This window comes from Panthera tigris, chromosome D1 (genome assembly GCF_018350195.1).
Source record: "Panthera tigris isolate Pti1 chromosome D1, P.tigris_Pti1_mat1.1, whole genome shotgun sequence".
In the NCBI taxonomy this organism is placed as follows: domain Eukaryota; kingdom Metazoa; phylum Chordata; class Mammalia; order Carnivora; family Felidae; genus Panthera; species Panthera tigris.
This window is the reverse complement of record NC_056669.1, coordinates 109,416,520-109,440,853: the sequence shown is the minus strand read 5'-3', so window position 1 is coordinate 109,440,853 and position 24,334 is coordinate 109,416,520. Positions and strand designations below refer to the sequence as shown.

The 24,334-nt window shown below is 62.9% G+C and overlaps 3 protein-coding genes across 5 annotated transcripts; 2 read left to right on the top strand and 1 right to left on the bottom strand.

Annotated features, from left to right (window-relative positions):
• The first annotated feature begins 67 nt into the window (after positions 1-67).
• Positions 68-4,647, top strand: CDK2AP2 (cyclin dependent kinase 2 associated protein 2). Its single transcript, XM_042957661.1, has 5 exons — positions 68-712; positions 1,010-1,110; positions 1,198-1,330; positions 1,696-2,760; positions 4,529-4,647. The coding sequence occupies exons 1-4, from the start codon at positions 631-633 to the stop codon at positions 1,761-1,763; spliced, it is 384 nt and encodes a 127-aa protein (XP_042813595.1). The 5' UTR covers positions 68-630; the 3' UTR covers positions 1,764-2,760; positions 4,529-4,647.
• Positions 3,431-16,872, top strand: PITPNM1 (phosphatidylinositol transfer protein membrane associated 1). Its single transcript, XM_042957656.1, has 24 exons — positions 3,431-3,569; positions 4,529-4,647; positions 6,321-6,535; positions 6,620-6,741; positions 6,918-7,142; positions 8,604-8,930; positions 9,007-9,102; positions 9,185-9,292; positions 9,964-10,025; positions 10,119-10,369; positions 10,698-10,887; positions 10,971-11,078; positions 11,351-11,508; positions 11,602-11,807; positions 12,273-12,443; positions 13,092-13,256; positions 13,506-13,654; positions 13,772-13,882; positions 14,335-14,451; positions 14,615-14,763; positions 14,849-14,998; positions 15,079-15,262; positions 15,588-15,716; positions 16,352-16,872. Exons 2-24 carry the CDS (start codon positions 4,570-4,572, stop codon positions 16,613-16,615), a joined length of 3,735 nt encoding a protein of 1,244 aa, XP_042813590.1. The 5' UTR covers positions 3,431-3,569; positions 4,529-4,569; the 3' UTR covers positions 16,616-16,872.
• Positions 16,873-17,451: 579 nt separating this feature from the next.
• On the bottom strand, positions 17,452-24,002 carry LOC102951458 (aryl hydrocarbon receptor interacting protein). Of its 3 annotated transcripts, none has more exons than XM_042957657.1 (6): positions 23,764-24,001; positions 20,348-20,527; positions 18,947-19,135; positions 18,309-18,485; positions 18,069-18,210; positions 17,452-17,767 (listed from the first exon to the last, which is right to left on the bottom strand). In XM_042957657.1, exons 1-6 carry the CDS (start codon positions 23,860-23,862, stop codon positions 17,562-17,564), a joined length of 993 nt encoding a protein of 330 aa, XP_042813591.1. In that variant the 5' UTR covers positions 23,863-24,001; the 3' UTR covers positions 17,452-17,561. The 3 variants fall into 3 exon arrangements, with proteins under 3 accessions (XP_042813591.1, XP_042813592.1, XP_042813593.1); XM_042957658.1 differs by lacking the exon at positions 23,764-24,001 and adding an exon at positions 23,193-23,643; XM_042957659.1 differs by having other exon boundaries at positions 17,595-17,767; positions 18,077-18,210; positions 23,764-24,002.
• Between the last annotated feature and the right edge of the window lie 332 nt (positions 24,003-24,334).

Below are 24,334 nucleotides of genomic sequence, written 5' to 3'. Positions count from 1 at the left end.
CGGTGAAAGGTGACGTAAAAGCGCACGGGGTGAGACGCAGGGCTCCGAACGTCAAAGCCCTGCGTCCTCCGGCACCCAGAGCGGTAGAAAGGCGCGTTCGGTGGTGGCGGCGACAGCAATAACAGCCCCAGCTGGACCGTGACCAGGCGGAGCGCAGCCGACGTGCAAAACAGCGCGAGTGAAGCGTTAGGGCGGCGCCCGCACACGGGAAGACCCCTCCGCGTGAACCGCGGCGGACCGGACCAGGGTCCCGGCTTCCGAGGCCCCGCCTCTCGGGCCTTGGGACTAATCGGATTGAGAGCGCGCCGGCCTGGACCGCGAACTCGCCAATTGCGTAGGGCGTCAGCCACCGCCCAATCCGGAGCAGACAGGTGCGAGCCCCGAAAGGCGGAGGCCAATCAGCAGCGGTTGCGGCCTGTTGGGGCCGGTCTCGGCCAATGAGGAGGCTCGAGTGACATCTTCGCGCACCAATAGGGAGTGAGAGAGCGTTCGTGCCCGCCTACCCTTCCGGCCTGAGCTCTATTTACCAGGGGCGTGCGGCCGGTTTACCAATCAGAGCGCGGCTGAGCGGCCAAGCAGCCAACCCCGGAGGAGCGGCCGGCCGGCGTCCGCCGCACCCAAGAGTTGGGGATGTCCTACAAACCCATCGCCCCCGCCCCCAGCAGTACCCCCGGCTCCAGCACCCCTGGGCCCGGCACCCCGGTCCCTACAGGTGAGGATCCAGCTCTACCCCTGCTCACCTGCCCGGGTGGTCGGGAAGACGGCCTGAGTTCTGCAACACTGGGCCTGCCGCCTACCCTCGCTGAGCCTCAGTTTGCTGGCCTGTGAAGTGGGCGTGGTCACGTAAGGGCTAGGTGGTGGAGTGCAGGGGGAGGGGTTTGTCCCTGAAGTTGAGCTCCTGAAGTGAAGCATCCGTTTGGAGGGAATCGGGCGAATCCGGTCGGGGGCTTGGAACGCTGGGAGGAGGCGTCCTGGCCCCGCGCTGACCTCTTACTCGCGCATGTTGCAGCCGGAAGTGTCCCATCGCCATCGGGCTCGGTGCCGGGAGCCGCTGCCCCTTTCAGACCCCTGTTTAACGACTTCGGACCGCCCTCCATGGGTTATGTGCAGGTGAGTGGGGCTGAGGGACTGCCTCTGGATGGGGACTGGAGGTCCCCTCGGGGCCTGAGTTCATCGCCCTGTCCTCTTTTGACACAGGCAATGAAGCCACCGGGCGCCCAGGGCTCCCAGAGCACCTACACGGACCTGCTGTCGGTCATAGAGGAGATGGGCAAAGAGATCCGGCCAACCTATGCTGGTAGCAAGAGCGCCATGGAGCGTCTGAAGAGAGGTAAGTGAGGCCTTCACCCGCCCTGGTCAAGAGACTAACACCGGACAGTCCTTCATGAGGAAGGGAAGGACATCTGAAGGCCACCTGAGCCAAGCCTAGACAAGGGCCAGGATCACCATCCAGAGAGGTGTTTTGAATTGAATTGAAATTGAGTCCGTTTTCGGGGAAGGACCAGAGCATTTGTATTTCAACAAGGCAGATTTGAGGGTTAGCCACGTCTCTAATCGTATTAGTCCCCTCGTTAGATTATAGTCCTTGTCCTTTTTACTGAAAGGAAAGGGGGTAGAGAGGGAGGGGTCTTCCTCTGGGGGGGGGGGGGGGACTGTGGAGAGTCGCTCTACGTCACTTGCGCATCCCCACCTCAGGCATCATCCATGCCCGGGCCCTAGTCAGAGAGTGCCTGGCAGAGACAGAGCGGAACGCCCGCACGTAACAGGACGCAACTCCGCCTCCGAATCTGGACCTTTCCCGGCCACTGCAGAGCACCTGCTTCTCCCTGGCCTTCACCCCGAGTTGCACTTCCCAGCCTGGGCTTCCTGTCCTGTGTCCCGTGGTGGGTGCCCTCCAGGAACCAGGGGGCGGCTCTCACTCCAGTCGACAGCACTAACTGGGACTGTTTCAAGAGTTAGCAGCGAGGTCACTGTGAGTCCCACCCATGACCTGCCAACAGTGTTGATCCAACTGGAGCGTTCTCCTTTCTGTGGCCCCCACCACTCAGCACTTACCCAGGACTTTTCACCACTTTTCCCAGACTCCTCCCCTAGCAGGGCCTCCGAAGGCCTGTCACCTCCCTGCCTCGTCTCCTGGGCCATAGCGACTCTTTTTTCAGTGTCTTTTGCTAAATATGCCCTTTTTGTATAAATAAAAGATAATTTGGAGTTGTTCTCTCATCTCTTAGTCTTTCTGAGTCTGGTACTTCTGCTAAGCCAGGCAGAAATTGGGAAAGAGGAGACTTACAGAGGGGAAAGGGTCGGTGCAGTGGTGGGAGAGAGAGGGCAGCCGAGCCCGGCCTGGCCTTGCCCTTGCTGTCCGTTGATTTGGGTTGGGACCTTGCCCTTCTCCTGCCCTCAGCCTTCCCAGTTGTGGAAAGGGTTGAACTTTAGTACCTGGGAGCCCTGCCCTCCTACACATGGTGCCACCAGGGGGCAGCGCAGGGCCTTGGCAGCCTCCGCAGCTGGAGGGCACTGTCGGCAGCCTGGGCCTAGAGGCTTCTTTCTCTGGATTGGCAGTGATGTCTGGCAGGGTGGAAATGTCAGTTCATGTGAGCCAGGCGGTCGCATGCCCTCATGCCCTAACATCTTGAACTCCGAGTCAGCCATGAGAGGCTCTGAACGCATCCTGACTCCTCAGGGGAGAGGGGACACTGCTGCTTCCCTCCCCCCAGCACATGGGAAGCAGAGCCAAGGGGAGAGGACTGCCTTCCGAAATGGGTGAGACCCAGCTCGGTGCTGCCATCCACTGTCCCAGCACCTTCTAGCCTGCTGGGTGTGGCCCCGTGAGCCCAGCCCTCAGGTGTCTCAGCCTTTGCCCAGGGTCTGGTTGGCCAGACTTGTGGACCCGGAAGGTATCAGTGGGGAAAGCCATGGGGCCCCATTCAGGGGCTAGACCACGGCTTCGGAGTGACTGCAGTCCTATGCCTGAGTGTATAGCTGAATGACCTTAGAGGCCTGGGGCGCTGGAACGCCACCCCCTAGGGACAGGCAAGTCTTAGACCAGCCTCTCCTCAGACTTTGGAGGCCGCGCGGCATCTCCCCTACCCTGGGTCCCGGGCTCGAGGGCTGGGAAGAATGGGGATGGGTCCAGCCATATTTCCAAGGCACACAGGAGGGCTGGGCCAGGGTGGAGATAGGAAGTGTTTAGGGGATCCCAGAGAACACGGAGTGAAAGCGCCAGCATTTGGAGAACTGCCTCTTCCCCTGCCGCCTTGGGGGAAGGAAGCAGGGGCCGCCCTCCTCCGCCGCGGGCGGGGCCGCCGGGACCCCGCTGAAGTGGGGAGGGACAGCAGGGCCCAGGAAAGGGGCGGGGCGGCCGCCGTGACGCGGCGGGCGGCGGGGAGGGACAGCAGGGGCGCCGGCGGGCGGACCCGGAGGAAGGTCGGGGCCATGGGCCCGCGCTGCGCCTTCAGAGGGTCCGGCCACCGCTGGAACCCGAGGCTGGGGCTGGGGGTGCTCCGGGCTCCGACCCGCGGCCCGTCCGCCCCCGCCCGCACCGGGTGAGGGGCGCCCGCCCTAGACTAGAGGTGAGCCGGGACGTCGGCGGGCGGGCGGGCCAAGAGCGCGGCAGGGGACGGGGACGCAGGGGAGCAGAGGGAAGTGGGGACAATGGGGCCTCTCGCCCGCTCGCTGGGTGCGAGGTGGGGAGGTGGGAGGGGTGCCTGCAGCGGAACCGGGGCGCGGGCGGGCGGAGCGGGTCTCCCAGGGTCGGGGCCCGTGGGATACCCAGCGGAGCGACTCTTGCCTCAGCTCGAAGAGGGGTCAACCCCGGGAAGGATGATGGGGTGGCTGCACAGACGTGCCGGGGGTCCAGGAAGGATGCTGAGGCGGGGAAGTCGAGGACTGGGCTGCCGGGCAGAATGGGGAAGGCAGATCTGAGGGCCGGAGGGGTTAGTTATCTGGTCCTGGAAGGTAGGTTCGGGGGGGTGGGGCGCGGGGGGTGGGTGGGAGGACACTGACAGACGTTACAAGGAGGGGCGCACGGGGCTGCTCTGCGGAGACACCCCGGGGGACGAGGTTCTAAGTGGATGTCTGGGAGTGGGGGGCAAGCGACCCCACCGACTAGGGGAAAGGGATGCAGGGGGCGGGCCCCGAGGGGCCGGTTGTGGAAGGCGGGCCGGGAAGGAGGGCACCGGGGCTCCCGGGGGTGGGTCCCCGAGGGATGCGGTGTCAGGGGGCTTAGGACACTGGCGCGGCGGGCCCGCTAGCCCGGCGGCCCGCGCCCGCCGCTCCGGGGGGCCCGCGTCAGCGCGCGGTTGCCATGGCGACGGGCGGGCGGTGAGGGTGGGGGGGGGACGGGGGCCGCGCGGAAAAGAGGTCAGCGCTCAGCCTCGCTGCGGCTGGCGGCGGCGCCGGGCTCGCCTCTGCCTCCCCCGTGGCGGGCCCGGGCATGGGGTCCCGCGGCCCGAGCCCTCCGGCCCGCGCGCAGGGCTCGGGGCCGCGCGCCGCCGCCCCGCACTGACTGCCGCGCCGTGCCCTGCGCCAGGCGGAGCGGAGGCCGCGCGCGGCCGGCCGAGCACCTTCAGGATGCTCATCAAGGAGTACCACATTCTGCTTCCCATGAGCCTGGATGAGTACCAGGTGGCCCAGCTCTACATGATCCAGGTGAGGGCGGGAGGCAGCAGGAGCCTAAGGGGGGGGGGGGGCACACTTCGTGATGGGGTAACGGCAGGAGCGCGCAGGCCGCACCTGGGACGAGGGGCCGGGCCGCCTCAACCCCCCCGCCCCCCAGCCCGGCTCTGGGGCCTGGAAGGACTCAGAGCCTAGGGGAGGACAGAAAAGTCCCCCCTTCCAGTGCGGGGAGGGGGGCGGCGGTGGGAAAAGGGACAGAAGGGCCTGGTGGTGCCTCCCCATCCCCCAAGTGCCCGGCCCGGCTGGCTGGTTGCCGCTCAGCCCACTTCTGATCTCCTTTAATCCTCCTTAGAATCGTAACCCCTTGCGGGAGGGAAAGGAGCGCCTGAGGAGGCAAGAGTGAGAGGCAGGGAGCGAGGAGGGGTGCTGGGTGGTAGAGAAGACTGGAAGCGGGTCCCCAGGGGGTCCTGACAACCCCAGGGGGTCAGGGAAACGGGGTGAGGACCAGACCCCAAAACTGTGACAGAGAGGGGCAGGCAGGGATCCAAGAGGTAGGGGTCTAGACTTGGGCTGTGAGACGCATGGGGCTGGGCAGGGGGAGAAGAGGGTGGGTGCAAGGCCTCAGGGAGGCCCCAGAAATGAGGGTCAGGGTCTGAGGAGACAAGAGGGCCAGGATCCGGCCTCAGGGGGTTGAGTGGGCCAGGTTCAGGCTCCAGAGCTATAAAAGGGCCGTATCTGAGTGCTCTCAAGCTATAAGGGGTGTGGCAGGGGCCCACATTGGGGAGTCGGGGAGGGAGGGGACTGGCGTCAGGTTCTCGGAGGATCTCCCTGATTCTTCCAGCCCACCCTCCCTGGCCTCCTTGCTGCCCCCGGAGCAAATGCCACACACTCCCACCCCAGGAGCCTGCACTGGCATCCCCTCTGCCTTGAATAGCTCCCCCCACCCCACATCTGCACTCCACCGTCTACCCTCCCCCACTTAAGTCATGTTCAAATTGTGGTCATGTTATCTTCTCAGGCTTTCCCTGATCATCCTGCCCTAATTGCCAATATGCCAATATGCTATAATCTCAACCCAATATCCCTTACCTTAGTTTATTTTTGAGGGAGAGAGAGAGAGAGAGAGAGAGAGAGAGAGAGAGCGAGCGCGCGTGCGCGCGCAAGTGGGGGAGGGGCAGAGAGAGAGGGAGACACAGAATCCCAAGCAGGCTCCAGGCTCCGAGCTGTCAGCACAGAGCCCGACGCGGGGCTCAAACTCACAAACCGCAAGATCATGACCTGAGCCCTATTCAGACGCCCAACCGACTGAGCCGCCCAGGCGCCCCAACACTTCCCACTTCTAATATACCCTGTCACTTGGCTTCTGTTATGTCCCCCCCCCCCTCCCTCCACTAGAACTTAAGTCCCGCAGGGCAGGCAGGGATCTTTGTTTTATTCATCAGCAGGTCCCAATTAATATAATCCCAATATGCCTGGAACAGAGCAGACAATAAATACACGAGTGAGTGCTGGGCTGCGAGCCCTGTGGAGGACGACAGCAGCTGTGGGCCTGATCCCAGGGAGCTGCAGGGGGCCAGGGTCAAGTTGCAGGGAGGTGGGAAGGCTGGGACTAGGGCTCCAGCACCGTGCAGGGGGCCAGGCTCAGCTGGGGACCCCAGGAGCTCAGCTGAGGCCGAGCCGCCCATTCTGTTCTGCCCCGGGTGCAGAAAAAGAGTCGGGAGGAGTCGAGCGGTGAGGGCAGTGGTGTGGAGATCCTGGCCAACCGGCCCTACACGGACGGGCCCGGCGGCAGTGGGCAATACACACACAAGGTGTACCACGTGGGCTCCCACATCCCAGGCTGGTTCCGGGCGCTGCTGCCCAAGGCCGCCCTGCAGGTGGAGGAGGAATCCTGGAACGCGTATCCCTACACCCGAACTCGGTGAGTGGGTGGGGCAGGCCTGGGGCTACAAGGAGAACAGCCCCGGTGGGCACAGGAGTGACCCCACCCCTGCCCTCCACCCAGGTACACCTGCCCCTTTGTGGAGAAATTCTCCATTGAAATAGAGACTTACTACCTGCCTGACGGGGGGCAGCAGCCAAATGTCTTCAACCTGAGTGGAGCAGAGAGGAGACAGCGCATCCTGGGTGAGGCCTGGGGCCAGTGAGGGGACCCTAGAGCCCCTCTCAGGCCACCTGCCCCCTCAGTGGGCAGCCTCTGACAAGTCCCAGACTCTGTCCCGGCCTCGGCTTCCTGGCTGCAGGGAGGAGGTGGCAGGGACGCAGGGGGTCCGTGTGGCTCAGTGCCGCTGGAACCCCCTCAGATACCATCGACATCGTGCGGGACGCCGTGGCCCCAGGAGAATACAAAGCAGAAGAGGACCCCCGGCTGTACCGCTCGGCCAAGACTGGCCGGGGACCGTTGGCCGATGACTGGGCTCGCACAGCGGCCCAGACCGGGCCCCTCATGTGTGCCTATAAGCTGTGCAAGGTCGAGTTCCGCTACTGGGGCATGCAGGCCAAGATCGAGCAGTTCATCCACGATGTCGGTGAGCACCCAGCCACAGGAGGCTCCCTTTACCCAGCATGCACCAGGCCCCGTGTTTGAGCCAGGGACGCTCAAACTGGGGACACAGAAGCACAAAGCCATCGTTTCCACTTGATATGGTGGCACTGAGGCAGAGGGGAACAGCACAGCCTGGCTGGGGGCCAGGGAGCCTAGCCTTGAGGTGGAGGTAAGAGTCAGGAGGGCAAGAAGCCGGGGGCCTGAGCTCTGAGGTCCACGCAGGCTCTGACGTTCAGAGATGCTGCTTCTCATCCGTGAGGCTTCCCGGATTCTCCCACGTTCTGCGGGCCCGGGGAGACTTAGAAACTCTCGGAAGGGTCAGCAGCCCTAACCAGCAACACACGAAGAAGTACAGGCTGTGACTCTGACTCATCCTCTTGGGGTCCCTCCCGCTCCCAGCTCCCCTTCTCACCCTCCTAAAGCTAACCCCACAGCCCCTGCAGCTCAGCCCTGCCCCGTCCCCCAGGTCTGAGGGTGGGCCGCCTGCAGGTACAAGAACCCCGGATGGGGCCTCTGGGGGCCTGGGCTCCACGGGACCTCTATTGAGCTACTTCGCGTCTCTGCATCTTTGTTTTCCCTTCTGTGAATGAGCAGGAGGCCGGGCCAGGTATCAAGACCTAACATCGACTGAGCATTCACAACATGCAAGTTCCTTTGCCGATCACTTCTCATGCAAGATTTCCTCTAACGCCCTGACACCCCTCCAGAGTGGGAGCTACGATTCCCATTTTACAAATGAGGGAATGTAGCTCAGAGAATAATCCAGGCTCCTTGTCTTGCGTTTGTAAAAATACCAAAAAGCACACATAAGAAAATGAAATCACCCACAGATACCCGCTAGTAAGATTCCGATATATATCTCCTTCCAGGAGTTTATAATTATAATCCAACCATTATTAATTTCTTTCCTAGATATTGAAGCTCCTAACTTTATTCCTCTGCTTAAGATGAAAACATCCCAGAATGGGTATCATCTTTCACTACAAACTTCATTAAGTGCCAACGCTTCCATTAACTATTCACACCTTCATTAACTATCAACAATTTCATTAACTGTTAATGCCTTAATTGATGACTTCTCGGAAGAAGTCAGCAGGAAGCCAGCTGAAAGACAGCAAGAAGTGGCCTTGGTCCCAGCTGCCCAGAGTGTTGGGGTTGGGTTTGTGCTCCGAGTTGGGGTGTCCAGAGGCATGAAAGAGGCAGGGACAGAGGGAGGGAGCCGGGGCAGGAAGGCAAATGCCCCAGTTTCTATTCCCGTCTCCTGGGTGGCACCAGCCTCGCCCTACTCCGTGGCTCTGGGTGGGTGGTGTGCCCAGGGGAGCCATCACCCACTGTAGAGGGCTGGCAATGTTGCTGCCCGGGGCGGGGGGGGGGGGGGGGCAGTGGCAGGGAAACTTGGGCTCGGGGCGCGGGGGGACACGTTCTGACGCCCGGGCACCTCCAGGTCTGCGTCGAGTGATGCTACGGGCCCACCGCCAGGCCTGGTGCTGGCAGGATGAATGGACAGAGCTGAGCATGGCTGACATCCGGGCGTTGGAGGAAGAGACTGCCCGCATGTTGGCACAGCGCATGGCCAAGTGCAACACGGGCGGTGAGGGGCCCGAAGCCCAGGCCCCTGGGAAGTCTAGTGCTGAGGCCCGGGCTGCGGCCAGCCACGCTGGCACCCCCGACGGCCCCGAGGCGCCCTCCGGCCCCGATGCCTCGCCCGATGCCAGTTTTGGCAAGCAGTGGTCCTCATCTTCCCGCTCGTCCTACTCATCCCAGCATGGAGGTGAGGCTGGGGCGCGGGGAAGCGAGGGAGCCGCCCTCGGGCCGGACCCCAGGCTGAGACCGAGGTGGCCCTGCAGGCGGCGTGTCTCCCCAGAGCCTGTCCGAATGGCGCATGCAGAACATCGCCCGAGACTCTGAGAACAGCTCCGAGGAGGAGTTCTTCGATGCCCACGGTCAGCACCAGAGCCCTGCTGGGGGCAGGGGTGTCCCTGAGCGGCTCCTACTGCCCCATGACACGGCCCCCTGTCCTTTTAGAAGGCTTCTCGGACAGTGACGAGGTCTTCCCCAAGGAGATGACCAAGTGGAACTCTAGTGACTTCATTGATGCCTTTGCCTCCCCCGTGGAGGCTGAGGGGCCCCCAGGTAAAGACCGCCGGCCACCAGCACCCTGCATGCAGGGGGCACTCGGCACCGCCCAGCCCTCAGCTTAGCGGGGCCCTAAGTTGAGCGCCAATCCAGAGAGAGTGTGCGGTGAACACGCAGGTGAATGATGGGCGGGTGAGCGAGGAGAGACGGGGGCTTAGAATGGACTCCAAGTTCAGACATAGCACAAAACGTGGAGGAATTAACGTGGAGGCCGGGAAGGCGACACGGGCGAGGTGAGATGTGAGCCGGACTTTGAGGGGTTGCACCAGCTCCGTCCCACAGAACTTGCAGCCATGACGGACATCCACCAGCCACGTGTGGTCTTCCGGCACGTGGACTGTGGCTCGTGAGCCTGAGGAGCCGCAATTGGTGTCGTACTTTAATTCCTTCCCACTTAAACAGGCCCGTGTGGCCAGTGGCCACCATATTGGACAGGGCAGGATTAGAAGGAGTTTTCCAGGCAAACGGGCATTGTGGGGAGGAGGCGTCCCTCTCAGCAACGGGACGAACACGTGCAAAGGCCCGGCAGCGTGAGATGCCCCGCGAGAGTCTGGTGAGAGAGGTCAGAGGAAGAGGCAGACAGCGAAGTGAGGGTACCCGCAGTGCCGGATGAGGGGACCCCCGCAGGCCCCTCGGTCTCCTTCACTGGCTACCCCCCCGTCCTATAGACCCTGGAACCGAGGCCACCAAAGACATCGGGGATGGGGCCCGAGCGCCCAGGGACTCAGAGGTGAGTACGGCCGGCCCCCCCCACGTCTGCAGTTCTGCCCCACACCAGGCAGGCTACTGCTCTGACACCCAGGCACCCCGTTGTGCCCCACAGGGCCCAGACGGAGCCGGGGAGCTGGGCGCCGAGGCGTGCGCCGTGCACGCCCTCTTCCTCATCCTGCACAGCGGCAACATCCTGGACTCAGGCCCCGGAGACGCCAACTCCAAGCAGGCGGACGTGCAGACCCTGAGCCTGGCCTTTGAGGCCGTCACACGAGTCCACTTCCCCGAGGCCCTGGGCCACGTGGCGCTGCGTCTGGTGCCCTGCCCGCCCATCTGCGCGGCCGCCTATGCCCTCGTCTCCAAGTACTGGTCAGGGGCGGAAGGGCGGGGGACACACAGGGTCTCCAAGGTGCAGACAGCCACCGGGGGCTCCCGGGACCAAAGAGGCCCACGAGGGAAGGGGCGGGGGAGGGGCGAGGCGGGGAGGCCAGCCACCCACCCGGCTGGACTTCAGTTTCTCGTCAGTGGCTCCATCACAAAGGCCCCCTGGGTGCCGATGCTCCCCACAGAGGCGCCGCCGCAGAGCTGGGACTTGCCAACAGGCCCAGGGGGCTGGGAGGGGGCGGTGGAGGGGCCGGAGGCCCTCCCACCCACCCACCCACCCACCCACCCGCCGCCCCTCCTCCTCCAGCCTGAGCCCCTACAGCCACGACGGTGACAGCCTGTCCCGCTCCCAGGACCACATTCCACTGGCTGCCCTGCCACTGCTGGCCACCTCATCCTCGCGATACCAGGGCGCTGTGGCCACCGTCATCGCCCGCACCAACCAGGCCTATGCCGCCTTCCTGCGCTCGTCGGAGGGTGCCGGCTTCTGCGGGCAGGTCAGGGGTCGGGGACGGTCCAGGGAAGCTCGCCGCCGGAGCCCTGCGTCCGTCCTCCTGATGGCGCCGCTCTCCCCAATCAGGTGGTGCTGATCGGAGACGGCGTGGGCGGAATCCTGGGCTTTGACGCACTTTGCCACAGTGCCAGCGCGGGCACCGGGAGCCGGGGCAGCAGCCGCCGAGGGAGCATGGTCAGTGTGGCCGGACCCTGCCAACTCAGGAGGGGGCTGTTTCTCCAGCTCTAGGTCTCTAGGTTCCCCCACACACACACACACCGCCTCCCCACAGTAGGACTTCTCTTCGGGCAGCTTCCCTGCTGCTTCGCTCTGTCCCCTCTTGGGCTCTGCCCCAGTTCCTTCCTTGAGTCCCTGCCCAACCTCCAAGCCTCTCTCCTCGCTTCCAAATAAGTAGAAATCGAATCGTCTCCAACCCTAAGGATATTTCTGTCCCCTGTTCTGTCTAGAACAATGAGCTGCTCTCCCCGGAGGTCGGCCCAGTGCGGGACCCCCTGGCAGATGGGGTGGACGGGCTGGGACGGGCCAGCCCAGAACCCTCAGCCCTGCCTGCCCAGCGTACCCCCAGCGACATGGCCAGTCCTGAGCCCGAGGGTGCTCAGAACAGGTGACACTCCTGCCCCATCACCCGTGCCCTGGGCTTGTGCTGGGCCGTGGAGGCAGCAGCGCTGAGCACCCTCCCCACCCCCCCCCCCCACAGCCTGCAGGCGGCCCCCTCCGCCACCTCCTCCGGGGAGCCCAGGCGGGCAAGCACAGCCTCCTGCCCCCCTGCTGCCACTTCTGAGGCTCCTGATGGCCCCACCAGCGCCGCCCGCCTTGACTTCAAGGTCTCCGGCTTCTTCCTCTTTGGCTCCCCGCTGGGCCTGGTGCTGGCTTTGCGCAAAACCGTGATGCCCGCCTTGGAGGGTGAGCCCTGAGGGTGGGGGTGGCAGCCACGCCTTTTCCTTCATCTGTCCCTCTGCCGTCTCCTTCGTCCCCCACGAGATGCTGGTGTTATTGCCGTACCTCACTGAACAAATCAAACGGCCTGGCTAGAGAAGGGGAACCTGAGGCCCAGAAACTTGCCAAGGCCAAGTTTCCCAAAGCGCACCAGGAGGACCTCAGGCCCACACACGCTGTTCTGCGTGAGCCGGGGTCTGACTGGCAGGAGGAAAGTCTTCATCCTGAACCCCGTCGGCAGATGAAGGGTCTGCTCTCTTCTTAGCTGAGTCACCTGTCTCACATTAACAGGACCCTGGTGACCTCTTGGGGAGTACAGGTCGGGAAGGGCCGGTTCAGGGTCACCCAGCATGCCAGGTGCTGCTTCCCACACCCCCTACCTTCCAGCATGCCCAGCTGAATCTCCTCCTTCCTTTATCTTCTGGGTACCAGTGGCCCAGATGCGGCCCGCCTGTGAGCAGATCTATAACCTCTTCCACGCGGCCGACCCCTGCGCCTCCCGCCTCGAGCCCTTGCTGGCCCCCAAGTTCCAAGCTATCGCCCCACTAGCCGTGCCCCGCTACCAGAAGTTCCCCCTGGGAGACGGCTCATCCCTGCTGCTGGGTATGCCCCCAACCAAGATAAAGGGGAGAAGGAGGAGGGCACTAACAGGGAGGGATGGGGATGGGCGCCCCTCCCCCAGGAAGATGTGAGGTGGTTCCTATATCATTGGTAGCCTCTCATGTCGCCACTTCCAGGACCAAGGAGCCCTACCCTGGCCCTTTGTGAGGTCTGGATTCCCCAAGACCCTCTGACATTCTCTGCCAAGGAGTGGGGGGCAGCGGCGATGTCTGGGTTAAAGAGAGGAGCCAGGGTGGCACCGGGGTGCCAGTGTCTGAGAATCGCCACAATGTGGAGAGGCTGCTGTATCTGTATCTGTAGGGGTGTAGCCATATACACGTGTGTTCACGGATTGGTATGGGGCATGTACACGTGGGTGTGCCAGCGGGTACCCGTTTGGCCCCATGAGACAAATGGGACTGCACTGGGGTGGTGGTGACAGGCATTCTGGAAGGAACACAGTTGGCTGTCGGCCCCTTTTCACTTCCACCCAAATGTAGGGCACTTCAGCCTCAGCCAAGACCTGACCAGGGAGGGCTGGCAGGGAAGGTGGTGGATGTGTGAGGGCCAAGCTGTCCTGGAACCCTCAGATGGGAAGCCGGGAGGGCGGCCCGGCTCAGACCACGGCTCAGGCTGCCCCACCTTCCCCAGCTGACACTCTGCAGACCCACTCAGGCCTCTTTCTGGAAGAGCTGGAGATGTTGGTGCCCTCCACACCCACCTCTGCCAGCGGTGCCTTCTGGAAGGGCAGTGAGTTAGGCACTGATCCACCGGCCCAGCCAGCTGCCCCCAGCACCACCAGTGAAGTGGTTAAGAGTAAGTCAGCCAGCTCCCCAGACTGGGGAGGGGACCCTTATTCTACCTCCCAAAGCCCAGCTGAAACACCCTTGCGCCCCCCCCACCCCCAGCGTTTGCTCTGGGACGAGGGGGCCCCCGGTACCCATCCCTGGGCTTGGCAAAGAGCAGGCTCGGCAGAAAAGAGGGAGGAAAGAGTACCCAGGGGCCAGACACGTGGGCACGAGGTGGGAGGCCACCCCTGACTCCCTGCCCAACGTGGCCGTGCAGTCCTGGAGCGCTGGTGGGGGACGAAGCGGATTGACTACTCGCTGTACTGCCCCGAGGCGCTCACCGCCTTCCCCACCGTCACGCTGCCCCACCTCTTCCACGCCAGCTACTGGGAGTCGGCTGATGTGGTGGCCTTCATCCTGCGCCAGGTGGGCTCGGGGATCGGGCATACAGGGTGGGAGACGAGCACTGGACAAGGATGGGGAGCCGCCGGCCAGAGGAGGGGCAGACCCAGGTCCCCCGGTCACGTGGCCTCGCGTGCACAGGTGATCGAGAAGGAGCAGCCACAGCTGACGGAGTGCGAGGAGCCGTCCATCTACAGCCCGGCCTTCCCCAGAGAGAAGTGGCAGCGCAAACGCACGCAAGTCAAGATCCGGGTACGTGCCCGCCCCCTCGGGTCCTCGGGAGATTCTGGGGAGAGAGGCCCAGCCCTCTCTCCGCAGCATCCCCGCCCCTCGCCACCTTCCCGCGACCTCCCCGGGTGCCGTCCAGCCCGCTGTAGTCCTGGCCCCGCCCCCCCAGTCTCGGTCCCGCCCCTGGGAACCAGGAACCTCCTTCCCTTCCACCGCTAATTCGGGCCTCGGATCCCAGCTCTCCCCACCCAGCCTCATCCTCCGCATCCCGTCCTGTCACGGCTCCGCTCCCTGGGAGCCGAAGTCCGCACACAGGCACTCGGGACCTCAGGTGGGGGGCGGGAAAGCGCCCACCACTCGGGCCTCGCTCCTCCTGCAGAGGCCCCGCCCCCACCTGGGCTAGGGTCCCCCTCAGCAGCCGCTCCTGCATCCACGTCGTCTCCGGGCCGCGGTCTCACGCCGTCTCCTCTCGCCAGAATGTCACTTCCAACCACCGGGCAAGCGACACGGTCGTGTGCGAGGGCCGCCCCCAGGTGCTGAACGGGCGCTTCATGTACGGGCCCTTGGACGTAGTCACGCTCACCGGAGAGAAGGTCAGGACGCGGCCGTCTTGGCCCCGGGTAGACCCGCCCCCATCGAGCCGACCTCGCACCCGCAGGGAACTCTCGGTCCCGTCTACCCCCGACGACAGCCCGCCCAGACCCTCCTCCGCTCAGGCTCCGCCCCACGGGCCCCCTCGCCCGCTCTCCCCACCAGGTGGACGTCTACGTCATGACGCAGCCGCTGTCAGGCAAGTGGATCCACTTCGGCACTGAGGTCACCAACAGCTCCGGCCGCCTCACCTTCTCGGTGCCCCTGGAGCGCGCGCTGGGCATCGGCGTCTACCCGGTGCGCATGGTGGTCAGGTGAGCGCCAGGCGGGCGGGGCTTCGGCGGGGCGGGGGCTCCGCCGGCCTCGACCCACGCCGCTCACGCCGTCCGTGGGCCGCAGGGGCGACCACACGTACGCCGAGTGCTGCCTGACCGTGGTGGCCCGCGGCACGGAGGCCGTGGTCTTCAGCATCGACGGCTCCTTCACCGCCAGCGTCTCCATCATGGGCAGCGACCCCAAGGTGCGCGCCGGCGCAGTGGACGTGGTCAGGTAGGAGCGGCGCCACCCGGCTGGTCGCGGTGACCGACCCCACCCTCGGAGATGGAACCGACCGCCGTCCCACCCCACAGGCACTGGCAGGACGCCGGCTACCTGATCGTGTACGTAACGGGCCGGCCCGATATGCAGAAGCACCGCGTGGTGGCCTGGCTGTCGCAGCACAACTTTCCTCACGGCGTCGTCTCCTTCTGCGATGGCCTCACCCACGACCCGCTGCGCCAGAAGGCGATGTTTCTGCAGAGCCTGGTGCAGGAGGTGCGGCTGGGGAGGGGAGGGCCCGCCCCCGCCCTCGTCCCCGCCTGGGGCTGTAGGACTTGTGCAGGCCCATCTGGTCCCACCCCGACGGGCCCGGGACCCTAACTGGCAAGAGGGGCCCCCGAGGGCCCGGCCCCCTAGTGGTCCGAGAGGCCCCTAGTCCTCTGGACTAACTCCCGCTAGTGTCGGGGCCTGGTGACCTAGGACCCCCGTGGCCCCGCCTCCGTCCGGCTAGACCCTCCCCGAAGCAATCAGACCCTGGATGCCCAGCCGAGCGCCCCAGTCTCACGGCCCTAGGGTGGCTGACTGGCTTCTCCTGCCACAGGTAGAACTGAACATCGTGGCCGGCTATGGGTCCCCCAAAGACGTGGCCGTATACGCGGCCCTGGGCCTGCCCCCGAGCCAGACCTACATCGTGGGCCGTGCGGTGCGGAAGCTGCAGGCTCAGTGCCAGGTGAGAGCCAAGTACAGGCCGGGATTGGGGGCTGGCCGGGGAGCCGGAGCCTGGGTGTGAGGCCACGAAGACCACCTCTGTGAAGAAGCACCTGACGGGGGCGGCTACAAAAAGGCCAGCTGGCCTCAGGGGACTGGGCTCCTCCTAGGACAGGAGTCATAAACAGCTCGAAGCTGCTGGGCAGGGATAGGTAACAGGCGGAAGTGTGCTCAAGACCTTGAATGTTCGTATCCACCCCCGCATGGCCCTGGCCATGGACCTTGAGCTTCCTGAGCCTCAATTTCCTGTCTGTAGAACGGAAGTGATGAAATGGCACCAACCCCCACAGCTTTCACGAACACCACTTAATGCCTACGGGGGTGGGAACAGAGTAGGTGCTTACTGTCAGCCGCTGTTACTTCCCGCCAAGATCCCAGGAAACTGAAGCCCGGAGAGGGGCAGAGATAGGAGGAAAGCCGGGGTGCTCTGGCTCCCGGTCTGGGGTTCCTATCTGCTGAGAGAAGACACCGGGTCAGGCTGTGCCGGGTCCGTAATGCTGCCAGCACTGCCCACGAGCCTGGGGGACGGGGACAGGTGAGGCTGCGTGTGGGCCTGAGACCAGCAGTGCCCTCAGCCCTACCCGTCTCTGCCCACAGTTCCTGTCAGATGGCTACGTGGCCCACCTGGGCCAACTGGAGGCAGGCTCCCACCCTCACGCCCCCACGGGGCCCTCCAGAGCCGCCCTGGCCAAGAGCAGCTATGCTGGGGCCGCCCCCGTGGACTTCCTCCGCAAGCAGAGCCAGCTGCTTCGCTCCAGGGGGCCCAGTCAGGTGGAGCGGGAGAGCCCGGGGACACCGCCCACCACCCTGGCCCGAGGCAAGCCCCGAAGCATCAGCCTCAAGTTGGACAGCGAAGAGTGAGGCCCGGACCGTGGTGGCCCGGAGTTATTTATTCATGCACTCGAGGGGCCCGAATGGCACACGGGGGGAGGCTGGGGGCCCAGACCTCTGGCCCCCCAACCCCACACCCTACATCTTTGTCTGCCCCTCGGTGTTACTTCCCTTTCACGGGGGAGGCACCCAGCCTTGGTGGGGGGGGGGGGGGGAGAGGAGGAGGATGCGGCCCAGAGGCTTTTCCAGTGTGTGTGAATCCATGAAAATAAACCACCTGCATCCCACCTGACTGCCCACCTGTCTGGTACCACAGGGCAACCGAGCCCAGTTTCCAGTTTGATGGGGACACTGAAGGGCAGAGGGGCCGGGATGTGACTAGGGTTACACAGGTTAGAGGCGAGGCCAGGATGGGGGCCTGGGCCTTGGAGGTCTCATGGAGGGCTGTGTCCTCCCTGAGGCCTCCTCCTGAATAGTCCTCCCACCTCATCCAGCCCTCCAGACCTGAGCCGGCCTTTCAGTTCGCAGGGGCCCAGACTGGGCTTCCGACTGAGTCCTCTGCCTCCCGAAGCGGGGGCCGTGAGGCCACGGGACCAGAGGCTGAAGGGGAGAGCTGCACTGGGGGACCGTCTCACTCGGAGCCCCCTGGCTGTGCCTTTGTCTCCCCCTGAAGACTGAAGGCTCCCAGGCACCTCAGCTGGCACGTGGCCAGCAAAACACACTTCCTTTGTGACAGAGACCATCCTCCTTATCTCTGTTGGGGACACTGAGGCCCAGAGAGGGAGGACCCCGATCCTTTGCCTCCCAAGACCACCCGAGTACCAGGAAATGCTCTCTCGCAATGGAATCAGCCCGGCAGGACCAGGGAGAGATAAATACGGCCTTTATATACAGAGAAGCATGACGGAGCGGGGGCAGGGGCGCTGGCGGCAGCAGCAGGGGGCAACGCAGGGCAGGCAGGGCCGGCAGAGCCCCATCAGTGGGAGAAGATGCCCCGGAAGCGAGCCTTGTCCTCTTCGTCCTTCTGCCGGATGCGCGCCTCCAGGGCCCGAAGCTCACGGCTCACGATGGGCGCCAGGGCGGGGTCCAGCTCCAGCACCTTGGCAAAGTCAGCCTGGGCCTCCTGGGCATTCCACACGGCCGCGTGCGCCTTGCCCCGCTTGAAGTAGGCCTTGACGTTGTCTGCAGGGGTACCAGCGGGCAGCAGGCACGCGAAGGCATGAGTCGGGGGGACCAGCCAGCCATCCGGCCTGACTTCTGGCACCACGGGCCCCTCGTGGGGCAGAGCCCTCCCGACCTGAGGATGCCAACCACACCTCCGACCCCATGACACATTCATAGGTCACTGGCACAGCAGGGCCCCCGGCCCCGCCTGGGTGGAGGACATCTGTGCGGGCTCGTGCAGGGGCTCGGCGGCTGGGCGGGGGGGGGGGGCGGGGGGCGGTCAGAGGCCCAGTTGTGCAGCCCGGTGCCCCGCGCTCACCGTCATACTTGTTGAGGATGGAGGAGCAGTGGTCCAGCACCTCGTAGTACTCCTGGGCCACCAGCTTGCACTGACAGTAGTTGAGCAACAGCGGCGTGATCTGCTGATCCAGCTGGATCCAGTCAGGGGACCCAGGCTGCTCCTGGGGGCGGGGGGGGGGGCGGGGAGAGGGCAGGAGATGCTGAGAGCTGGGTCCCTTGGCGCCACCTCGCCCCCTCCACCACAGCCTCTGGGCGGCACCTTCATCTGCAGGTTCTTGAGGCAGGCGATGGCGTCGTAGTACTTGGCGGCCGCCTCCCTCACGTGGCCCTCACGGTACAGCCGGTTGCCCTCCTGGTGGATGACCGGCACCGCCTTCGCCTTCTCCTCATCCGTCATCGCCCAGGGGTCCTGCTGGTACGTGCCGGGGTTCTCCACCTGCCAGAGCGCCGGCCAAGTCAGGGGGCGGCCCCAGGGGCACCCCCGCTTCTCCGGCCGCAGACCTGACCTCTGGGCCGGCCGGGCGTCTGGACGCTAAATACCAGAAACAGAGCCCCTTGCTCATCCGGTGACCAGTCAACAAACAAATGCTCTAGGAGCACCTCCTACCTGGCGAGCACTACCAGGTTCCAGGGATAGAACAGTGAACAAGATGGGGACAGTCCCCACCCTCACAGAGACGGGTGGAAGCAGAGGGGCCCCAGGAGGGACACCCACGGGGACTGCCGGGGGCCCCGCCAGCTGTTCTCGTACCAACACCCCTGTCCTGTCCCAACACCCGCCCCCAACAGTGCATCCACTGAGCCCAGCAGCCCCAGGCAGGCCGGCAGGGCCAGGTCCCGCGGTGAGGCCAGGCAGGGCTGGTTTGGTGAGGCACCTGGGGCTTGGTGGCCCCTCACCTTAAGCATCTCAATGTCGAAGATGAGAGGCTGGGGGTTCTGCTGCAGGGCGTCCAGATCGGCATGGCCCAGGGAGCTGTGTTCGTGCATCTGGGCGATCCCGCAGCAGTGCCGCTGGCCCTCCAGGGGGTCCTTGCCAGCCGCGATGTTGCGTAAACTCTTGGCCACCAGCGGATACAGGACCACGTGCTGCAAAAAGGCGAGCGGGCACCAGGGGTTCTGTCAGCAGGGGCTACCTGGTCACCGGGCCCAAGAGGCCCAGCCCCTGGCCCCACCACCACCTTCGAAAGGACACTGAAGCCCAAGGAGGGGCAGCAACCGGTCCGGTTGAAACGCAGGAGGGCCTTTCCCTCAGGAGTCCCCGGGCCTCCCAGCCTTCTATTCTGGCCAAGTCCCCAGCTCTTGCCACACTCTCTGGCCACCAAACCAAGCCAAGCACCTACCCCTCCTACCCCAACACAAACACACACTCTCCCTCTCCCTGTGAACCCGTCTCCCTGCCCTTACAAGTTCAGCGGGATTCATGCCTCTTCCCCCATCTTCCTAGGGGTGTGGCCCACAAGCTGGACTTGTCACCACTACTGGGGTCCCCTACGTTCTGTTCTCAGTGTCTCTTCCTTCTCCCCCGCCCCACCCCCACCCCCTTCAGGGCCTATCTCAGGGCTGGGCCTAAGGTAGGGCTCAAAGCCCTCAGCGGAGACCTCTAGGCATAGAGGACCTGGCCTTTGACTTTCACTAGGAACAGCTGTTGAGATGATGGGACCCAGACTCCCCAGTTCAACCAGCTCCGTTCACGGTCCCTACTGTCCGCAGCGGGGGCAGACTGCTACAGTAACATCCAGCCGGCAGACATGTCCTAAGTCTCGGTGCTGAGCATTTTGAGCTGGGGGTAAACACATCCAATCCCTGCTTTGCTGTAGCTCAGACCCAGGTAGAGGACCAGATCCTGGTCACGCAGGGCATAAGGGGTTAGAGGATCCAGGGGAGGGTGTTGAGCCAACCACCGGCAGTCACGGAGGGCTTCCTGGGGGTAGTGAACCCAGGAATTCACTTTGAAGGATGAGGGAGAATCTTGGCTGAGAAGGGGATGGAAAGGAAAGGCAGGGAGGTGAGTGGGAGGGGAAAGCTGACAGGGGTCAGACCCTACAGCTTATATATGTCTAGCCTGGCAATGATTAGGAGCCAGAGAGGACTGAAGAAGGAGTCGTATGGGTCATGTACAATCCCCTGGCTGCAGCCTGTCTATGAAGAGGGGAAGGCAGAAGAGGCTAGGACCCTAACGTCCCGTTGGTATGGCGCCCTAGAGGGAGTTGGAGGAGGCCTAACCAGGGCAGAGGCCCTGGGATGGGGAATAGGGGATGACTGCACAGACACGACAGGCAGGTGCGGGACATCGGGTACCTTGACATCGCAGCAGAACTGGGCGATCTCCCCTTCACGCATGGTGCACACGATGGTCTCCCACACAGGCAGCTTGAACTTCTTGCCAATGATGAGCTCCATGGGCTTGCCACGCACCCGGCTGTCATCCAGCACAGTGCCCTCCTTGTCGCTGTGCAGAGTCCGGTAGTGGAATGTGGCCTGCGGGCCACATGTGGGATAAGGCGAGGGCACACACTCCCGCCAAGCCCCCAAGGACAAGCCCAGCTCTCAGCCTGCAGATAGCGCCAAGGGACAGGGCTTGCCCGAGGGTCACCACCTGACCTTTAGCCCACCACCCAGGGGAAGAAACTAAGTCACAGAGAGGGAAGTAAGGGGCCCAAGTCACATGGCTGGGTGGTGGGGGGGACGGGCTGGGATGGGATCTCAAGCACTCTGGCTCCAAATATCGTTTCCACAAATATTTACTGAGCACCTACTACGTGCCTGAGCTCTGTGCTAGACACAGTAGTAGGTAAAGCAGACAAAAGACCCTGTGCCCATGGAGTTCACGTGGAACTTCTAAAGGAAGGAGATGAGCCTCAAACAAAACAGTGGAGCTAAGGGTTATGGATCAGAAGATAAAATGCAGCAGAATAAGACAGGGCGAATCTATACACAGGGCAGCGGGGGGACTCTCTGAGGAGGCAACATAAGCAGAGATCCGGAGAAAGCACACCAGACAGATGCTGGGGTACAAAGGGGTGTGAACTTTCTAGGCCAAAAGAGCAGCAGTGGGATTGTGTGGTGTGTTCAAGAAGCATCAAGGCAGGGGCGCCTGGGTGGCTCAGTCGGTTAAGCTTCGACTTCGGTTCAGGTCATGATCTCGCGGCCTGTGTCGGGTTCTGCGCTGACGGCTCCGAGCCTGGAGCCTGCTTCGGGTTCTGTGTCTCCCTCTCTCTCTCTTTCAAAAATAAACATTTAAAAAAAGAAGAAGCATCAAGACAAGTGTGGCAGAAGCAGAGTGAACGAGGGGAGGGGTGCACTGTGGGGTCACCAGGGTCTGCAGGGATGGATCCCGCAGCGCCTGGAGGCTGTGGTGAGGACGTTAGGGGAGTTAGGAGACTACCACAGTAGGCCTGGGGGGACAACAGCGGCCTGGACCAAGGTGGTAATGGGAGAGGTGGTGAGAAGCAGTCAGATCCCGGCTGCATTCTGAAGACTTGTGGAACCGAAGAGAACTAAAGGGGCCGCAGAGACTGGGGGGGTGTTTTGCCTGAGCAACCAGAAGGTCGGGGGGCCCTTAACTGAGACGGGGAAGGCTTGGGCGCAGTGGGTGAAGTCTGAGCTGCTGACCAGACATCCAAGCAGAGATGGTGATTTGGGAGCAGGTTTAAGGAAGAGGTGCAGCCAGAAATACACATGTGGGGGACGCCTGGGTGGCTCAGTCGGTCAAGCATCCTACCGGATTTTGGCTCAGGTTTGTGAGATCGAGCCCCGAGTTGGGCTCCAGGCTCCGGGCTCATGGTGCAGAGCCTGCTTGGGATTCTCTCTCTTCCTCTCTCTCTGCCCCCCCCCCACACACACACAAGCATGTGCACATGTGTGTGCTCTCTTAAAATAAATAAATTAAAAAGATAGCTTGACATTGAAAGAAAGAAAGAAAGAAAGAAAGAAAGAAAGAAAGAAAGAAAGAAAGAAAGAAGGAAAAGAAAAAAGAAATACACATGTGGGAGTAGTCCAGGCAAGGAGAATTTCTTATTTTTACTTTTTTTAATGTTTATTTAGTTTTGAGAGAGCAAGACAGACAGAGTGCAAATGGGGGAGGGGCAGAGAGAGAGAGGGAGACACAGAATCCGAAGCAGGCTCCAGGCTCCAACTGTCAGCACAGAGTCCGATGTGGGGCTCGAACCCATGAACTGCGAGATCATGACCTGAGCCAAAGTTGGATGCTCAATGGACTGAGCCACCCAGGCGCCCCTACTATTATGTTTTAAATGTTTATTTATTTCTGAGACAGACCACGTGCACAAGAGGGGAAGGGGCAGAGAGAGGCGGGGGACAGAAGATCCAAAGCGGGCTCTGCGGCTGACAGCAGAGACCCCAACGTGGGGCTTGAACTCAGAGCCACAAGATCATGACCTGAGCCGAAGTCGGACGCTTAACCAACTGAGCCACCCAGACGCCTGAGAGTTTTTTAGAGATGAGCCTGGGGGAAATCATCTGGGGGTGAGTGCAGAGAGAAGAAATCTGAAGACTGAACCCTTGGCAGGACATAGAGAAGCCCACGTCAACAACAGTACCTATCCCACATTGTGGGAATGGAAGGAAATAAGCTTGTGTAGCATTTAGCACAGTGCACTAGTAGCATTCAATCTAACCTGGGGATTGTTATTTAATAACCAGGACCTTCTTCAAGGCCATCAACCCCCCGGCCCATGGGAGCATGCATCCACACCCACACCTCTTCTCTCCGCTCAGAAACGATCCCTCTCAATATAACTGATCACCAGAACCATGCAGCTCCCCTCTGCTGTCAGGGCACTCACACCGCGCCAGGCTAGGATCTTTACCCGCCCAACCTTGGCACAGTTCTACCCCAGGAGCGTGTGTTCATTCACAGCTGCTCTGACTTGTGGTGTCCTCAGTCTAGGCCAGGATCTTTGATCTTTCTCTCCCTGTGCATGTTCTGTGTGGCTGCTCTGCTGGGCCCAGGGGCTGCCCCTGGGAAGCTCCTTACTCTACAGACAAGTGGCAACCGGGAAAGGCACTCCAGGAGGAGGGACCTGCCTGAGCAGAAGCAGGGAAGCCCGGAGGCATAGGTTGTCTGGGGGAGGGGATCAAAGAGGACTGGATGTACCAAGGAGGAGGGTGGTAGGTTCTTTACCTTCCGAGCCCTAGTCCCAGCCCTTGTCCGTCCTGAGCAACATCACTTAGAGCTGCCGAAAGGCTCTCGTCTGGCAGACCTGACCTCTGGGCATATTCAATGGGTTTGCGTGCCCTGGGGCCTCACTTTTCCCATCTAAACAATGGGAGCTGGTTTAACTGTTTTCAGTAGGCCCTCCTATCTATACAAGAACTTCAACCTTGCAACCCGGAGGCCCCGGGCTCCCTTCCCCAGTCCTGGGGCACCTCCAAGGTCCCAGGTTTCCTGCTCCGGGTCTCCTCCAGCTCCGGGTCGGCTTAGACACTGAGGCCAAACCCCTGCAACGTTCTCACGATGACTGACGGCCTCCCCGACCAATGCAGCCACACGGCCGAGCCACGGGGCGAGGCAGACGTATCCAAATTCACCCCGTACTGAAATTCAGACCAACCAGCGTCGAGCTCGGCATGTGAGCAGTAGGGTCACCGGCCACTACTATCTGGGCATGCGCAACCTCTCGCCTAAGGCCTCCTCCCGCCTCGCATGCGCACCGCGCCGCAGAAGGGTTGAGGGGAGGGGGCTAGGCACGAACCTTGGTTCCATCCTGAAAGTCAGGGAGTTCTCCTCGGCCTTCCTGTATCACACGCTTCTGGATCCCGTCCTCCCGGAGTCTTGCGATGAGATCCGCCATCCTTCTTCCCCGCTGCTCTCTTTCGGTAACTTCCGGACCCGTTCGGCAGCTTCCGGACCTGCTTCGGCAACTTCTAGCGCTTCGGCAACTTCCGAGACGGCGCCATTTTGGCTGAGGGCGGACGCCAAAAAGGGACTAAACGTAGAAGCGGACGGTGATTGGTTGTCTGCGCGGCGGCCGAGCGCGCGCGTCACCCAGGGGCGGGGCCTGAGACCCTCTGGGGGAGGGACGGGGTCCGTCAGGGAGGCGGGGCCAGGGTCTGCCCGGCGGGGCGGGGCGGGGCGGGGCGGGGCGTCCCTAGCAGTTGCGTCCTTGTGTGGCTTTGGACCGGCCCTCGAGACTGGTTGTGTGCCTGGCCCCCCCGCCAGCCCGTTTAAAGTTGTAGTAGTTGGACAACATTACAGGGCACGGAGAATGGGAGGACCCCATCCGCAACGCCACTCCCTAAAACTACTATTATTGTGTATTCTTT